This window comes from Tiliqua scincoides, chromosome 2 (assembly GCF_035046505.1).
Source record: "Tiliqua scincoides isolate rTilSci1 chromosome 2, rTilSci1.hap2, whole genome shotgun sequence".
Lineage (NCBI taxonomy): Eukaryota > Metazoa > Chordata > Lepidosauria > Squamata > Scincidae > Tiliqua > Tiliqua scincoides.
In genome coordinates this window covers 144,781,421-144,800,720 of record NC_089822.1, presented here as the reverse complement: position 1 = coordinate 144,800,720, position 19,300 = coordinate 144,781,421, and the positions used below count along the sequence as shown (strand labels likewise).

At 44.2% G+C, this 19,300-nt stretch overlaps 1 protein-coding gene across 1 annotated transcript in view; it reads left to right on the top strand.

Moving 5' to 3' along the window:
• The first annotated feature begins 428 nt into the window (after positions 1 to 428).
• The window catches only part of WIPI1 (WD repeat domain, phosphoinositide interacting 1), a 43,968-nt gene continuing 25,096 nt past the window's right edge, over positions 429 to 19,300 (top strand). Inside the window, exons 1-4 of the mRNA XM_066614503.1 lie at positions 429 to 656; positions 8,111 to 8,193; positions 11,122 to 11,291; positions 17,187 to 17,283. Of these exons, the coding sequence (XP_066470600.1) occupies positions 589 to 656; positions 8,111 to 8,193; positions 11,122 to 11,291; positions 17,187 to 17,283 (418 nt within the window). The 5' untranslated portion in view covers positions 429 to 588. The remainder of the gene's footprint in view (positions 657 to 8,110; positions 8,194 to 11,121; positions 11,292 to 17,186; positions 17,284 to 19,300) is intronic.

The window sequence follows — 19,300 nt, the reverse complement described above, 5'->3', positions numbered from 1 at the left end:
ATGGGACTCGGAGGCTGCAGCCTTACACATGCTTACTTGGAAGTAGGGCCCGCTGAAGTACATGTCGCTTGCTTCTGAGTAGACCCATTTGGGAGTGCGCCGGCAGGAAGGCTTCAGGTGGGTGCGTTGAAGGGTGCAGCACTTGCAAGGTCTATCCGGACAGCCGGGGGTCTCTGCGAGCGGCAGCGGGACAGGCGGAGGCACGCGTGTCCCGGCAGCTGGAGGTGCCGCCCCCTCCCGTCTGATGCAACCACCACAACACAACCACGTGGCCCCGTCAGCGGCTTCCGCCCCTCGCAGCCAATGGCGGCCGGCCCTGTTGGCGTCGTGGGCGCGGCTTGAGTGGGCGGCGTCCGAGGGCGCGGGCACCAGCCCGGCGGGGCGGGGCGAAGTAGCCCCGTTCGAACTTTCGCAGCCCAATGGGGGAAGCCGACGAGGCGGGCTGGCTCCGCCCAGGCCGGTGGCGGCTGCAGCTGAGAGACTTGTTGTTGCGTTTCTGTCGCCCGGATCCGGGGAGCGGTGGCAGGGAGGAGGGGGCCCCGGCCAGGAGGAGAAATCGAGCCCGGGGCTTCGGCGGCACCGCTGTCCATGGAGGCCGCAGCCGGAGAGGGGGACCCCGAGGTGCTCAGCTGCTTCTCCTACAACCAGGACTGCACGTACGTAGACAGCCGCCTCCGCCCGCCCACCCGCCCCGTCCTCTGCGAAGAGTGTCTTGCCCTGGCCTCAGTCACCCTTCCTCCCAGAACACTGCGTGGCAGGCAGTCTCCTCCAGCCCCTCAGGATCCCTCAAGAGCCAGGATCCCTCAGGAGCCAGGATCCTGAATCCCTCAGGAGCCAAGATCCCTCAAGAGGCAGTATCCTGGATCCCCAAAGAGCCAGAATCCCCCAAGAGGCTGGATCCCTCAAGAACCAGGATCCTGGATCCCCCAAGAGCCTGGATCCCCAGATCTCTAGATTCCCAGATCTCATAAGAACATAAGAACAACCCCACTGGATCAGGCCATAGGCCCATCTAGTCCAGCTTCCTGTATCTCACAGCGGCCCACCAAATGCCCCAGGGAGCACACCAGATAACAAGAGACCTCATCCTGGTGCCCTCCCTTGCAATCTCTTGCAATCTCAAAGGAGGAGCCAGCTCAAAAAACCATAAACATACAGCCCGGCGGCTCCCCCAGAATGTTACACATCTAGTAATTAGGAACTTTTTCAGTTCCCTGTCCTAAATTCATTAATGATCAATGAATTATTGTGGATTTGAAGATTAGATTGTAAGAGATAGAGAATATTATTTCAGAACAATAATTTGAAAAGGGCTGTTGGAGATATAACATACATAAGGGGGAAGTTCAGATTATTAAGAAAAAATTGTAAGTAATTAGAGGCCCAATCCTACCCAACTTTCCAACACCGGTGCAGCCACAATGCAGCCCTGAGATAAGGGAATAAATGTTCCCATACCTTGAGGAGGCCTGTGTGACTGCTTCCCCACCACAGTATTCCTCATTGGCATGACTGCCCTGGCACTGGAAAGTTGGATAGGATTGGGCCCTAGAATATTCGACTTCGCTCATTCTACACTATTAGAGGTTTTCTTTATCTCTATTTTCTATCTATTTTTCAATGTTGTTTGTTTGTTTTCCTTTTTATTTTATTGTGCTTTTTTCTCTTTTTCTTTATTATAATAATAATTTAAAAAATGAAAAATAAACAAAAATGGCCAATGACTTCTTAATTAATTAGAGGAGAAAAGGGGCAGGAAAAATCAAAGAAAGAGAGAAAAAAGTGGATGAAAGATTTATTGATTCAACTCAGTATGTTTGAGATGGGAAAATATAGATTTGTTTTGGAGAAAAAATGAAGATAGATGCCTAGAAGTAAAGAAGAATATCACCAGACCATAGAAGAATATATATTATCAGATCAAAAATGAGGGTCCTTCAGCTAAAATAAACCAACGAAGGACAAAATTATGTTGCAAAGACAGGTATGGAAGGAAACTGAGGATATCAATGGCAAAGATACAAGGAAAAATTGGAGAGTAGTTAAAAAAAATAAAGGGGATTACCTGGCTAATGAAAAGTTAGATAAAGATCTGATTGTTAGATCTTTTAGATCTGACAGCTAGCAAGGCTCATAGTAATAACCTGGTCCAACATTCTGCTAAACAAAAATCATTGAATAATCATTGCAGCTTAAGACAGGGCACCTCTTGTTGAAATGCTCCAGCTCCACTTAGCCTTGGAGATGAACTGTCTGTTCCAGGATGCTTAGCAGAGAAGATGAGGTTCAACCCTTCAAGGAAAGTCTGAAGCTATGCCAAACATAAAGTCAGAGTAAATGAGCTCTGAGGAGGTAATCTCAGCCTATATACTTGCATGAAATTATGAAGATTGTACAAAAGAAGTGAACTGATTCATAATAAGTCCTTAATTACTGCATATGTAACATTCTGGGGGAGCCTTTGGGCTGTATGTTTATGGTTTTTAAGCTGGCCCCTCCTTTGTGATCCTCTTGAAGTCTAGAGGAGACTGCCACCCAATCTTCTGGGGGCATTGGGTGCAGAAGAAGTAGTTAGATTTTTTTGTTCCTTCTAACCCCTCCCCCCAAATGAAATGTCCTTTTGGGAGATATGTGGAATGGATTTTGGTCCATACGAAGTGTTTAATTGATCCTTGTATTTGGCATTTGCCCAGTTCATTGTGGCTGTTAACCATAGAGGCTTTTTGCCTTCAACATTGCTTGCTTTTTTGATTCATCTGAATATATCTGCGTGGCATAGCATCTGTTGATCACTTCTGCTCTTTAGACGTATTAATATTATTAGAACCATGTTGTTTGCACTGTAGATGACTAATTTTTGGCTGAGGTGCCTTCCTTCACCTTTAATATTTGGTAGAATTTTGGACATAGTGGCCTCTGGGCTCCTTCAGTCTTATGAGCAAAGTTTATGAAGATCCTAAGAACTCATCTTTCAACAACTCATGAGCAGGGCTGTATTTCTAGTAACCTGAGGCTCAATACCAAAGACCTAGCATTTCCTCCTCATCGCTGTCCAGTTGCATGTGTTGACTGCAATGTCCTGTGATCCTGCCTTGTGCTTTGATTTTTTTCTCCTTTGGTCCTGTCCTGATTTTTATCTTTTCTAGCTTATGCTGTGGACCAAGTGTTGAAAAAGGACAATGTTGTTTAACAGGATAGGGAAGAGGAAATGCCATCATGAAGTGCTCACAAGATAAATGCCAAGTATGATTCAGGTTGCCCCACTTCATTTAACAGGAAAGATACACTCGGAAGAGCACCTGTAATAGACTCTTGGGCTACAATCCTATCCACACTTTCCTGGGAGTCAGCCCCATTAACTGTAATGGCACTTACTTCTGAGTAGACATGCATAGGCTTGGGCTCTAAGATGATGAAAGTTTTTTAAAGGGAAAGGGAGATTTCATGGTCCCTTTCCCAGAGCTGAATTCCCTATACATGCATAAAATCTCTTACAGCCATATAGGTGATGGCTATATGGGTGATATAGGTACATGTTGAAGTTTTAGTATACCTCTGCTTGTATCCTATGTGTGAGGCCGTTGTGTGTTGTCTTCTCACTATCTGAACACTTCAGAAGCAAGTGGTGGGATCCATGAAGGGCCCATTTCTCAAGTGTTTCTGAAGTGTTATACAGTTAAAGGAAAAGTGTAGCTTCCTCTTGCAGTACGTGTTGGAGTGAGTACATTGTGAAGTTTTAATGCACATCTACTTTTACTGTGGCATGTGAAGCAGCCCTTGGCCACTTTTAATTTCAGCAGCTCCGTCTAAAATTCTCTGTGACTCATTTATGCCTTTAGAACAGCAATTTTCAATCTGTGTACCATGAACAATCTGCAGGTGTGCCATGGGAGTTTGGGGGAGGGTTATATATTAGTAGGGCCATTGGGGTATGTGAGCTCTCTGTCAGCAGTATTGTGTACCTTGACCATTTTAGCACCTTTCCAATGTGCCATTAGATGAAAAAGGTTGAAAATTGTTTTTAGGCCAGTGTTTCTCAAACTGTGGGTCTTGAGCCAATTTCAGGTGGGTCCCCATTCATTTCAATATTTTATTTTACTATATTAAACTTGATGCTATCATGGTATGTGACTGCATTTGGGGAAATGTGACAGATCTGTACTTTCAACGGGCTACTATGATTGTGCTTTTAACAATGATAGTAAATGGGACTTACAAGTGTGGGTAGGATTGCATTCTAGGATTGTTAAAAACTTTCCTGCTTGATGATGTTGCTTCCAGTCATGACATCACTGCTGGTGGGTCCTGACAGATTCTCAAAAGTGAGTCCCAGTGCTGAAAGTTTGAGAACCACTGCTTTAGACATTCCTGTGATGCAGGGTTTGACATGGTATGGTCGTTCCCCATGGTATGTAGTACTTCGTATATCCTAGGATTTTTCTTTCAATTTTATAACCCTTGTGGTCATATAAAAACAAGTTTCTAGTTCTCATGATTGTAGAGATAAAATTGGAATCTCAGACAGGAATTTAATGTGAAAGAATAAAAGCTAATGAAGAAAAAGTAAAAGATTCTCTCATGTTTCTTAACTTATGTACTAGGTGCCCGAAATATATGAATGTGAGCATAAGCAGGAAATGTTTTTGCTCTTGGCCAAAGCAAACAAACAAAAGGTCACAGGATAAAGTCGTTAAGGAACAGAATTGAAAGCAAACAAAAGGCAGAAGGCTTTAATATCTTTTGATGACTACTTGGTCTGTGAAACACTTTGCCATAGGGCAGGAGGGATGCAAGTCAGATTAGTTTAAACTTGATTCATCCTGTTCTGGGCTGTGGCAAGAGGAAGTCTTGCTCCTTAATTTTTCACGTCCTGGGATACCTTATCAAAAAATTTCTAGACTTGGTCCATTAGTGTGATTCTCTGTGTCTTGTTAATAAAGCACTACTTAGTTTGGCCATGTTTAAGATTCATTCTGAGAGATTGCAATGAACTGTATGATTTAACATGAGAATGATGGAAAATCTAAAGAAAAGTGTGTAAGAGTTGAGCAAAGGAGAAATGGGACTTACTTCATCCAAGTAAATCTCAAGAGACCTAAGAATGCCTTGCTGGATTGGATTAAAGGTCCACTAATCCATCTTCTATTTCCAACAGTGGCCAGATAAACATCTCTGAAAGCTCCAAAGGCAGTGCTAGTGAAGTTCAACATCTGCAGCATCTGGTAGTCAGAAGTTTGCTGGCTGTGGACATTGAGTCTTAGAGAAACAAACAATGTGACAGACAGAAATGCAGCCATTTTTCTAAAGCTAAACAATACATGAATCTAGCCATTTAAATGATCTTTAGGCAAACATGTTAAATCTCAGAGTGGATGTGCTGTCCTGTGAAGGAGAAAGCAGCTTCTCTTCTTTAGCATAACTACACAGCAGCTGCACTTCACCAGAGACAAAGAGACTCCTGTGTCTGCCCATCCGGTTTTCAAATGGGCCTGCTACAGGCCAAGCTAAGACCTCCAGGTTGAATAAGTTAGGCTGGGTTTCTGCATTCTAGATCTTCAGGGCATGGTTCTTATCAGAGCATCCTTGTGAGACACCCCTTTCCTTTATACAGGGACAATTTTTCTGACTCATTGTTATCAGAGAGAGCAGGAATGCTTTGCCACAGATTTGGCAACTCGAAGTACATAGACAAAGCTGCTTCTTTTGTTTATCATTTATATACAATAGCCCTCTTGATTTCAAAGGTGCTTTCTAGCCTTTATTGTGTTTGTCTACCTAGTGATAAAGCGAGGTCACTAGTATTTCCATTTTCCACTTGTGAAATACTGATTTACTCAAGGCCACCCCGTCGATCTATAGCAGGGTTGGCTAACCTTTCAACTTTAGTGCTTCTGGACCTTTCACAATTGTGCAGCTAATGTGAGATGACAAACTGCACCTGCTGAAATTCTCTCTTCACAATTCTGAACAAGGTCCAGAAGCACTAAAGTTGAAAGGTTGGCCAACCCTGATCTATAGTAAAGGGAGGTGGGCACTCCACCATAGGTATATTCCAAATTGTGCCAGCGTAGTAGAACCACTGTTGCCAGGTAATGCTTGCTTCACACCAGCTGTGGGCTCAGTGCTGTGTGAAACCTGAAGATGACACAGTCCTAACCAGAGGGCTAACAGTCTACATTAGATGGACAAGATAAGGGTATCAGATGTAGGGGAGGTGAGGCTCAGGTGACTGAGCCTTGCTGGAAAATGCAATCTTGAGGAAGACACTGAAGTGGGAAGTGCTTCAAAATAAGAGAACATGGTTTTAGGCATAAGTAGCAGAAGGCACAGGGGTGGGATTGAACACAGAAACCAGGAGTGGATGAGCAAGATTGGTTTTGCTGAAATTGACTTCATGCATAGAGTCTTGTTGATGGTCCTGCTTCTGTGTTTGCACATCAGTCAATGAATGGGAAATGTGACCAGCTCTCATCTGCCTGTGATATTTTGGACTAAGAAAACTTTGGTTATAGATGGAGGGGTCAATTTAGATTCAGTTCTGTAAAGTGCCAGCAGTTTCAGCTTCTTGTAGGAGTGATTACTTGGGGAACAGTTGCAAGCCAAGTTCTTAGGGCACATGATCCTGCTACCTTGCTGAAGCTAAAGAGATCTTAGTTGGGTCAGTACATTGGTGGGTGACTGCTGGGAATTCCCATGAACTCTGCCTTCAGTTCCATGATAGAAAATGGCAGGGTAGAAATGCAATATGAATAAGAGAACTAAGTCTGGCAATGCAGCTCTTTATGTGAGCTGGTTATTTTACATACTGTAGTCAGAAATATGTGGTGGTGTTTGTCCTGGACTATACTGCTTTATTCAGCAAATGATTTGTATGTTTGACTGGTCCCCTACCAAAGAGGCACCCTCCCTGCATTTACAATGGCACATAACCAAGGGAAGACTAGATTAGATCTCCCTGACATGCTAGCTTTTATGAGCTGGATATTTTGGATGTGTGGAAGCATTCAAATATACAGTCCTTTGCCTGTAGTGTGAAATGATACATGCCTGGAAGGTTCAGACTACATAATAGTTCTGAACAGATTAGACTCTCTTCTTAGACTTTTGTGCTCCAACTAATGTCCTCCATTATAAATACTAACTGGTGGAACTGGAGTAACAGGGAACATGAACTTGGCCTTCTGGGAAGACCTTGTCAAGTTGAATGATGGGACAAACACACAAGGATGAATAAATTATAGTCAGAGTATTTTTTGGCTGCCAACCTTCACAATAAATGCAGTGTCCTTAATGTTTGGCATCCACACTTGTGCTGTTCTAGAGCAGGATCTGCTCCTTGGCGCTGAAAGGCCATTGCAGTGCTTATCCTATCTTGTGTCGTGTTTCCTGCTTTACTGGTTTGTTGCGCTTGTTTTATGTCTGGTTCACATTTAGGAGCTTGGTGAGTTGGTTAGGTGATGACATTCAAATCCCTGGTGGAAACATTTGCCTGAGGTTTATGTTGCTGATGTGTTAAAAAAAGATCCAGTTCTCTTTTACTGGAGAAATGTAGGCATTTAAAAGAGTGAGAGTGCAATCCTGTGTGATTGCTCCACTGGTGCAGCTTTGGCAGAGCAAAGCTATTGCTCTGTGCTTGCAATTCACTTCCAGCCCTTTAGCAGGGCAAAATTGGTTCCCTGGCATGTCACCCAAGCCATCGTTTTGAGTGAGTCCCCTAATCTGTAGGACACCTGCCCTTATCTGTATGGTGTCCAATTTTCCTATTATTAAATAAGCATGTTTCTGCTGAATTCCATTCCTCAGAGTCCTCTTTTTCACCTACTACCTTCCCACTTACCTTAAGTTGGTCATGCTCTGTGAACACATTTGGCAGAGGCCCCATTGATAAAGGTGGAGCCCATTGAATTCCTCCCTGTCGCTCCTTCCATGACGTCTCTCTCTGACGTGCCTTTGTTGGCCCTCTTATGTTGGCTGTTTGTAGTGACCTTTTACAACCTCCATTTTTTCCCCCTGAGAAATTCCAAATCCTTCCGCATGATTTGCTGTAGTATTTCCTCAACTTTATATGTCCTCAACTTATATGTCTTCTGTGTCTGTTTATCTTCTGCAGTTCCCTGGCCATTGGAACCCATACTGGATACAAGCTTTTTTCCTTGAGTTCTGTGGAGCACTTGGACCAGGTCCACGAAAGCAGTAAGTTTATTCCGTTTGGATACAACAGAATATTGGCTGATGATGGGTTTTATTCTGCATTACGGCACTTTAATCTGCCCCAGAGGAGCAATTTTATTTTATCTTTCCTGCTAAGAGGCAGATGGCATCTCTTGGCCACAGCCTCGCTTGTATTCAAACGGTGCTAGATGCAGCTGTGTTAAAGGGACCATTGAGCACAAAGAAGATAACCAATTTGTGCTGGAAATTCTCTCTTGTTTTTGGCATCTGTGTGTGAATCTGAGGTAATTTTGTGCACATCTGCAGTTGGAGTTTAGCATCAATCAGCACTGAGTTCAAGCAGATTAAATGGACAGCTGTATGATCTTCACAGGCTTATAGGGATCAAAATGATATTTATCAAATCTTGGAAATGTATCTGCGGTACAAATAGGCATGATCACAACTGGGAAAGTTCATTTGTGCATTGTTATAGATGTGTGGTGCCCACAAATATAAGGGGAGAGCCGTTGGCCCTCTTCACCCCAGCATGGGTGTCTTTTCCAGTACCTGTTGCTAGTGTCTCTTTTGTACCCTTTTTTTTTTTTTTTAAGGTTGGAAGCCCTTTGGGGGCAGGGAATCATTTATTTAATTGTTTAGCTGTGTTGACAGCTTTGTGAACTACTTTTGTTGAGAAGTTCTAAGTAAATATTCTTAATGATAAAAATATTTGTGAGTAGGAGGGGTGGAGCTGGAGGGATGCAGAGGGACATACTCAGTTGGCTGAGTGTAAAACTATCTTATATCCCTAAAGAGAGGCCAGCTGGCCCTGAATAACCCAAGGATGTATAGACACAGAATGTGAAATTAATGAGGGCCTTTTAAGTGTTGCCCTAGCTGCTCCGGAGCTCTTTTTCTGTGATTGGATGCTGTGTGGCTTAGGTAACGATTAAATGGCCCAACTGAATGGGCAGAGGTTGATGATATAGGTCCATGCCATGGAATTGGCACCTTGCCAGACAAACACTTGACACAGCACAAAGAACTGAAAAGTCATCCTAACACAACTCAGAGCACAATCCTAATGTCAGCCTGAGCCGGCACAGCTGTCCCTGCACCAGCTTCAGCATTGCAAAGACTGGGCTGGGCTCAGAAAGGGTCTGGAGGTGACTGGGCCCAGAAAGGTCTGACCTCTGGAAGCAGGCTTTCACATTTTAACCAGTGCAAAAGCCTGGAGGGTTGGGGGGATGCAACATGATCACATCATTTTGTCACTCCTGAACTTCTAGAATGCTGAGCTCCTCAAGGAACTAAGCTGGGTGAGTGGTGCATACTGTTGCTTCAGGGCATACTGGAAATACTGCTTCTGTTAACAGCCAAAGGTTGCATTTGTGTCATCAGCCACAGAATCACTTGAAAGAGTTCATAATCTTGTGGCGGGTTGGGGCTTGCAGCTGCAATGGGAAAAGTCTTTATACTGGGTGGGCATAATTAAGTTGTGAAAAATTCTTAAGGTGAGACTTGTCTTTCGAAAAAAGACAAAGATTGACTTGAACAATATTAGCTTGAACAATATTCCTGCTAATCTTGCAATGTAATGAGTACGAATAGGTATTCTTTTGAGAAGCTTTTGTTAAGAATTCTGTAATTTGGCTGACTGGCCGTTGTGCAGCTGAGCAACATAGAGATATAGATTTGTCAGCCAAGGTCTGCTGGATTTAATCCAGGTCAGTTTAAAAATATGTTGAGTAGTGTCCTTGGGTAACCTGCTGTGCCCTGGTGGTAACAATGTAGTTCAGTGCACCCTGACCTCCCAGTTTTTGCCAAGCCATAAGCCTACATCTTGCTACTTTGCTTTTGGAAGCAACTTTGCTGAAATTCCACCTTTCCTCTCCTTCCCTACAGCCAAAATTCTGGTTTATAATGCCTTTTTAAAAAAAGATGTCATTTTACTTTGTTTATAAGGACGTGTATGTTCCTGGACTGCCAGCATTGCAGCTCAATTCTGTCTTTCCTCTGAAGTAAGTCTAGCACAGCTTCCTGTGGGGCTTACTCTCAAATAAGTATATGTAGGGTATGATACTAAGCTGTGTTCATGGGATCATATCTTTGTACTGTGATTCTAGTGGGTGCTAACATAAGAATACCTGCTGTTATGTTCAGGCAGCTTGAAATCATAACTTTAGGAGTTGTGCAATACTTCTGCACTTTAAGGCCTCCTAAGTTGCACTCTGTGGAACCAGCATTTTTCTCACAAATAAACTGTATAAACTGACCTACAAAGGTTCCCCTTTCCAATGGTTTCCAGATAGGTCTGCCTTCCTTCAGGAAGACCAGGTCATCCCTACTGACTAAGGCCCAAATTCTAACCAACTTTCCAACCCTGGCATATGTGCCAATGGGGCATGTGCTGCATTCTGCAGTTGGGTGACAGTCACAGAGGCCTCCTCAAGATAAAGGAATGTTTGTTTCCTTACCACAGAGCTATATTGGCCTTAGCTCGCTGTTGGAAAGTTGGTTAGGATTCTGCCCTAAGGCTGTCATACAAGGAAGTGATAGATGATATACATCATGTCACTTCCCTTTGGAAACCTGTTTAGTTTCCTTCCACTCCACAGAGCCTTTTGTCTCCAAGGAATTCACTTATTTTATCAGCTGGCTGTATATATTTTCACTTTTCTCCTGTCTTTGGTGCGGCACACACATTCTGACTCAGAAGAACAAAAACTTAATTAGGTCTCAATATCCCAGGTTGGCAGATACTGGAGAAAATTCCTTTCAGAGTTGAGCAATTAATCCCCACCTAACCTGGCACAGTGCCCAATCCTGCACATGGTTGATATGAAACTCTGCCGAATGTGACTAAGCTCTGGAAAAGCAGAATGTCGATGACTCAGCATTTTGTCCTTTTGGCCAGCTGGATGCATGTATGTCTAAAAACTGCTATGCTTCCCCCCCCCCATTGTCCAGATGAAATCCCAGATGTTTACATTGTGGAGCGCCTCTTCTCTAGTAGCCTGGTGGTCGTGGTGAGTCGCTCTAAGCCTCGGCAAATGAATGTTTATCATTTCAAGAAAGGGACAGAAATCTGCAACTATGGTTATTCCAGCAACATTCTCTCCATCCGGCTCAATCGGCAGGTAAGGGGTTTGGCGATGGGGCTTTGTTTGAAGGTGTGCTACTTCAGTCTTCCTGTGCAGACTAACTGGATGTCTGTCTTGCTACTTCAGTTTCAGAAGAACTAGGCCTCTTGCATTGCAACCAACCAACCAGCTTTTCGTGGGTGCTTGTTGTAGCTAAGTAAAAAAAAATGAAGCTAGAACAGTGTATCCATGGTGACCTCATCTGTCCCTGTTATCTATTGCACCTACTCAGACTCTAGCATGGGGATGGGTAACCTTACCTGAATGAGCTTTTCTCACCACCTCAATTTGCCATTGTTTGTATCAAATTCTGCTTCACTATACTGCATATCATTGCATGATGATGTATCCTGACCTAAACGATTGGTGAGGAGTCAGAAATAGCCTTCATCCAATATGGCTCCAGTCTTTACAGAAAAAGCTCACTAAAAACATGGTAACAACTATCAAAAGTTTACATAAGGGCAGAGGTTTTTGTGCAAACGTTTCTTTTTCTTCTTTGGAGTCTTCACTGGAAAATCTGATTTTTGGAAATGGAAGAATCATTTGATTCCAGAAAAGTTATTAGTTACACATGTTGGCTAAACTGTATTTTGGTTTCCAGTTGATGCCTGACTGGTGAGAAAAAGGACCCTATGATTGGAATGCAAATGTAACCTATTCCTCTGTAGCTAAAATCCTGCTACTTACCTTTGTTAGTTTGCATATCAAGGGCCTGGTGCCAGAGAGTGAGGTTTCTGGCATGTTGACAAAGTGTCTTATGGCTCATCCACGTGGCTCCCAACCCCTCACAGTGTGTTTTAGTGCCCTCAACCACTCCTAGCCAGATAGTCAGGGCACTACAGCTGGCTCCTGTTTTTGCTGACAGTGAAGCCTTGTGCAGACATTACTGTGAGGATGAAGACTCTCCATGAGTAGTGAATGCTGGAGGTGTGCCTGGTGAGTCTTGCTCCCAATGTTTGTGCGCTCCTAGCTCCACTCTCCTCATGGAGAGCAGTGGAATTGCATCACATGTACAGAGAGCGCATGGCAGAGACAAAAAAGGCTGGTGTGCTCATCTGAGAAAGAAGATAGCTGGGGGGATAATATAGAGAGATTAACAGAAGGGATTATTATACTATCCCACAGTTAGTACTAGTTATTTAGTTTAATGTGTTTAACAGCAGGCTTCAAAAGGTTAAATGGGTACTTTTGCCCACAGCATACTTGAGGAACTTACACTCAAAGGAAGTTGTGAAAGCTATGTAACTGCTCTTCTTTTATTTTAAAGCAAAAAATTTAAGGTCTATAACTGATAACAAAAGCTGTCGGGGAATACAGGGAGAAGAAAAGGCATCAGCTTGGGACCAAACTAAGTTGCCATTTTTGGGGCAACTATGGCTATTGAACACAGAGACATATCTTGCATATGGTGGGGGGCTGTGTACTTTTGGTGTTGGTTGAAGTGGGGCCCTGGGGGTGTAGTCACATGTGGGAGCGGTGATGATGAGCAGCGGTAGACATAAAAGCAAGGTTGGGCCCTCCTGCCATCCCCTGTGTCCATTTGGTTTTGAAATTGAGCCATTCTGGAAGCTGGGGGTGTAGCATGCAGGCACGGGTCCACATGGTGATGCAGGGGGTGACATGGTGATGATGTCACTGTCTCGCCTGCCCTAGGTGCCATTAGGCCCTGTGAATCTACTGGTTAAACATGTGAGTGTGGTATAAAGCTTACACATATGTGTCTATGCCAAAAGGGGTGAAACATTCCATTGTTCTTAAGCCATTGTTCTCCAGCCTGGCTGTGCCAGTTGAAGTGATCCCAGCAGGGGAAATTTGCTTAGAGTTGAGCGCACTGAAATGGGGGGGGGGACCATAGGCAGGCTTCTCCCCCCCATTGTTTAAATATAAGCAGAGCCTGCCTATGTTTAACAAATATGTGGTTGCCCTGAGCATCCACTTTGGCCCTTAATTCAAAACCTTTTGTTACCCTAGCATTAAGTATGAGACATTGGAAAATGCCAATAATACACCATTTGGAAGGCACGCCTGAAGTGACTCAGTCTGACCAATTGGCAGTCTGAACCTGGAAGGCTGCAGTTTGAAAGCATAGAAGGTTCTCTTACCCTAAAAAATAAAGAGCTCTGTTTTGCATAGTGCAGTATGTGAGGTAAAAACAATCAGGATGAAAATTTGAAATTTGATGTTTAGAGGCAATAAGCTCAAAATCGATGCTTTCAATACTGTTTAACATGTTAATGCCTTCTCAGAAGGTCTGAAGCCTCAGAGCTTCTAGTCCTACACTGGAGAGAGCCTGAGTGCTTTGTTTCTTCTCCACTTTTTGCATCATGTGCTGCGTTAAAAGATCAGTTTGGATTATGAATGCTTGTGGGGCTGCCTCTGAAAGGTATTTGGAAACTGCAAGAGGCACAAAATGTTGTGGCAAGATTGTGGATGGAAGATCTTTCAATTGGAGCATATTACTCCAATTCTATTTGAACTTCATTACCACCTCATCTGTCACTGGGTACAATTCAGGTAACTGGTCATTACTTGAAACTCCTCCAGTGGTTCTCAAATTTTTAATACTGGAACCTACTTTTGAGAATGTGAAGCTGTCAGAACCCACCAAAAGTGGTGTCATGAAGTGACATTATCAAGCAGGAAAATTTTTAACAATCCTAGACTGCATTCCTACCCACACTTACCCAGGAGTAAGTCGCATTGTCTATCATTGTTAAAAGCATGTATATAGTTCTGTAACAGGTCTGTAACATTTCCCCAAATGCAGCCACATACCATGGTAGCATCAAGTCTAACATATTAAAAATAAAATATTGAAATGAATGGGGACCCACCAGGAATTGGCTCATGACCCACCTAGTGGGTCCTGGCTCACAGTTTGAGAAACACTGTCCTATACAGTTTCACCCACAAGTATCTTAAGGACTGTCTATATCCATGCAATTCTACTTGTCCCTTAAGATGATCAAGGGAGGCTCTGCTCCACGGAATGTCACCCGCTGAGGCTTTTTTGGTATGTACATGGTTCAGGGCCTTCTTAGGGACAGTCCTCCTTGTTGTGGTACTCCCTCCATCAGTAGGCCTGTACTACCCTGTCCCTCCTGGAATTCAGACATGGGCTCTGAGGAATGGATTTCAGTTGTTTTTATGCTGTCTCTGTGCTGTTTTGAATGATCTGTTGATCTGTTTAATGTGTTTTTATTGCATATGGTATTACATTGTTGGGTATAATGGGGCTCAGAAGGCAAAAAGTTATGTTCAAATTAAAACACACAGACGCGTCCATCCAGAGTCAACATGCCATTTTCATTGGCAAAGGCAAACAGCTAGTCTAGTCTTAATTCTGTATAGATGCCAAGTCCACCAGCAACTTGTCAGAGATATCTTGCTACACTTTCCAAAGCAGAAAGTTGTCTGGTCAAAGGGCTTTCGTTTGCACTGCAAGAATACCAGTTATAATTGGCTTTTTCCTGTGCTCATTTGTCCCTCCCTTTCAGTGGCCTTAGCATATGACAGTGCTGCAAGAGAATTGAAAAGGAGCCCAGCTTCTTGGCCAGTGAGATAAAGGCTAATGCTGTATAGATTATCTTGGCAAGGGAACGAACAATAGGATAGCTGAAGCACTAGATCAGGGGTCTCTAAACCCCGGCCCGGGGGCCAGACACGGCCGCAGCGAGCCTCTATCCAGCCCACGGCCAGCCTCTTGTCCCCTGAAAGCCTCTGGCCCACTCGACTGAACATGACCAGAGCTGTGCTCTGATTGCATCTGGAGGGTGTTCTGAGGGACAAAGAGGCTGAGTGAATGAGCCCACTCATTCATTTATTCATTCATCTAAGTTCCATCTCTAATTTATTTATTTAAATTTTATATTTAAATTTTTTTCCAGCCCTCAGCACCGTGCCAGATATTTCATGCGGCCCTCTTGGCAAAAAGTTTGGAGACCCCTGCACTAGATGCTATGTCCACTGACTGGCGCTTCTGGTTTTTCTTCAGCTGCTCTGTGCACTGACTAGGTTTATGATTTGTGTTCCCCTTTTCTGAGTAGACAAAATGAGAAAGTTTGTTATCTGTTTACCAGCGTAGAGGCCTGAACAGCAAACACACACATGTTGAGAGTACCATGGCAATGTCAGTTCAGCACTTTCCCATCTTCTGAACGCCCAGTCGCCCCTCCTCCCTCCCCTGAAAATCCCAGCTCTTTCTCCTAAAACTGGTGCCTACTTTTCATATTAGGATGTGCTTCTTACTGCAGCAGTTCCCAAACTCTGTGAAAGTCTGGGAACTGCCATAAGTTTTTGCAGGGGAGGGGCAAAGGCAGCTAAGCAATCGCAGCGATCACACCGCTGCTGGGGGTTAAAGCTGTTTTTTCCCCCTTGCCTGAGGCAATGTTGGCCTCCTGAGGGACCTGGGGAGCCTGTGGACCATTCTTTGCCTTTTTTTTTATCTTGAAACCGGAAGTGCCCATTTTTGACTATTTTAGAAATTTGAAGATGCAGGGAGCCCTGCAAAGGGGTCCGCAGGCTCCTCAGACCCCACAGGAGGCTTGCACTGTCTCAGATAAGGGGGGGAAAACCCCTTTAACTCCTGGCAACAGTGCTGCCTTTGCCCTTCCTCTGCCTCTTATGGGCAGTTTGGGAACCTCTGCTCTTACTGGAACCCTGACCAACTGGAAATTTGATACAATTACCCATTCTGCTTGCTATCATAATTATTTCTAGATTGCTTAGTGTGTGTTTGGCATTGTCTCAAAGTTGTATTGAATTTGTGTTTTGAAATACTATGTGTTTGGGTAGTACAATATGGATACATACTAGAATCCTCTATTTAAAAGATTATCTCCTTTCAGGATCTTAATTCTCTCAAATAGCAATTAAAATTCATCCTATGTATATCAGCCCTGGTTTACGTTACTGAAATTATACTGTCCCTACCTTTTATGGGTTGGTGTGGCTTTTAGGAGGATGAGGATACAAGTAGCTTGCCATTCAGTCAGGTTAAGGATTAAACTAGATGTGACCCTAAATAGTTCTCCCGGGATTTGTTTGTTCAAAAAATAAATAGGTTGGGGAGGCCAGGGATATTAAACTGGGCTGGCATTCTCGAGGGAGTAGTGGGTTTTGGAACTTTGATCCTGACAGAAGCTTCCTTTGGAAGGTTCAGTTCACTACTGGGGTTGAAACTATGGCAGGGTATAGTATTAAAATCTCCCTTCTCTTGCCATGATTTCTGCCCAGTTTGCCACAACCCTCAGTACACTGTTTATTTTAAAGGGAGAAGAAACTTGGAAGGATGATTTGGATGTTTAGGGTCATGTCTAGCTTGATCCTCAGTTCTGTCCTAGCTGCTGAAATAAATCAGCTATCTTCCTGTTCAGGCATTCCATGCCAGATCAACAATTACACCATAGCCACAGAGTTCGTTGAAAATGTACAGAATCATTATACAGTATGTGTTGAAATGTGTCTACAACTGAATTTTTTAAAAAAGCAAAAACCTGGCAGTGTGGGCAATGTCACACCCTTCTGCCCGTGGTCACATTTCCTATAGAATATGTCATCATTTCTTTGAGATAATGTCAGAGGGACTCTGCCTCTAACAGTATAGCCTATATTAGCACACAGGGTCAAGAATTTCTGGGACCATTATCTATTATGTGCAAGTAGATCTAGTAATAGCTAGAGTTTAGCGGTGTGACCCTCCTTGTCCTTTAGTGAGGTTCAGAATTACCTTTTTCATTGGGTATGTGGCACCTGATGGGTTTTTTTTCTTTCAGCAGATGGTGTGAGTTTGAGCAGGGCCACAAAGCCCACAATGCAACCACATGAACTCCCAGCAGGGGGGCCTTTCCCATCCCTCCACAATAAATTGTGTTTTTCTTTTTCTTACAGAGACTGATTGTTTGTCTGGAGGAGTCTATTTTTATTCACAACATTAAGGACATGAAGCTTTTGAAAACTATCCTGGACACCCCCCTAAACCCGACAGGTAAGGGTTTATATGCATCACTACAAGCTTTGCTCAGAGGGCAGGGTTGAGAGGCATAGACCTAGCACAGGGTAAGGCATCAGTTTTAACTTGAATTAAGAACACCAATACAAGGAGCTGGATGGGTGTGGGGTCTTGGCTTGAGGAGGGACACTTTTATTTGCAAGAGGTAGCGGGGGATTTGGAGGTTCTGTCTCCCAGAGCAATGGCCCATCCACTGGGGCCTCAGCAGAGAGTGTGGGGTGAAGGGAGTTGCATCACCCGGGCCCATCTCCCCCAGCTCGTAGGACTTTTTGACTCCTAGCCAGTCTTTGGTTCATAGGCAGGCTGGGTTCTGCTCCCTCCGGCTGCCTGCCCCAGACTGACTTCATCCTTGACCCCGCTGGGCTTTATGCTCATGACAGCCCCTCCAGGCCCCGCCCCTTCCTCCATGGGAGGGTTAAAAGGCTGACTGGCCTCTCCCAGCCCCTCTCCTCACTGCTTGTGATAGCCAAAAGGCTGGAACCTGATGTTCCTCCTCCCTCTCCTGGCTCTCCAGACCGGTACTCCACCTGCTGCTGGCCTTGGGGCCTGTCTCCTCCTTGCCTTGAGCTTCCCTCTCGCCCTGCAAGCCTGTTCCCTCCAGGTTTCCCCCAGGTAAGTCAGGGGGACCCTGACAGAGGGTTTTAAGTAAATGAACAAACATTGCAGTATTTAATTTGAAATAATGCCATGCTAAGAATAGCCGAAGCTTGCATTCCCAAGCAACAAAAAGGGTGGAGAGAATGGGATTTCTTCTTGCAAAGGCTCTTGTGCTTCTGCTCAGGTGCCTTCTTTCAGAGGCACACTTGACCTTTTTGGACATTGGCAGATGTGCATGTTCCCTGCCAAAAAAGGATCCAGATAGTCCAGTATGGCAATTTTGAGTAAAGAAAAGCCAAATCCTGCAATTGGAATAAAACTATCATTTTGCATAGGCATGTATTTTCTCTTCCTGGATCCACCCTTCCTTGGCAGCCGCTTCAAGAGAAGACCAGACTCTGGGTAGACCAAAATGAAGCTCACATCCATTTGGTCCTTGCTAAATCAGGGCCACCTTGGTGGGCCAAGGGTTGGCTGGCAGCTTGGCCATAGAAAGCAAACCGTATACAGCAGATCCTTTCCCAGTGCCAGACTTGACGCACTGGCACAATCCACACGCAGTGAGAGGCCTGCCTGGTTCCTTGTTGGTCTGCCGATTGACCCACTTCAGCCTCTAAACAGATGGCCTCTTGCTGTGGATTAAGCCCATCTAAAGCTTTGGATATGATTAAATGGTACTTTAAAAGATGCCTTTCCAATACCCAAAAGCATAAACAACCAGTGGTCAGGCCTTTAAAACCTTAAATGAACTCCTATCTTGTTTTTAAAATTATTGACAGAAGTTAATGATGCTTGCTGAAGAAGCTTCAACAGGACGTTCTCTCCCATTTCTATTTTTACTGAGCACTGTTATTATTATCTGTGGGCCTGTCCTAATCGCATTTACTGGAACTAAAAATTGCCCCTTTCATTGGGATGACTTCCAGTTAAGCCTGTTTGGGGTTGCAACCTGATTCTGTACATATTTTATGAAGTAAGTCTGCTTAGTTTGGTGGCACTCTGGCTCAACCTATATGTGATACTGGTTGACCTACATCTTCAAATATGGGTCTGCCTCAATTGCATGTAAAGTGGGGGGAGAAGCAGTAGTCTGATTTAAAGCAGCAGAGAACCTGGCACACGGGAGTGATGAGCTCTTCCCCTCAGCCACCACTTCTACCCCTGCAGTCTGTTCCCTGAAGTCTTTCTCTCCTGTCACCACCTCAGCTCCTTATTAGCACATCCCATCTCAGTGGAGCTACAGGAATGACATTATTTATTTTAAAAAAACACACGCCACAAGCAACAGCAGAAAATGAACTAAATGAAGTCAATAAGTCCCCAGGCGTGAGGGGATAGGTGGTGGTTTGCTCAAAGCTGCTTGCGCCATGCTGTTGCTTGCAAATTGCTCTGTTCT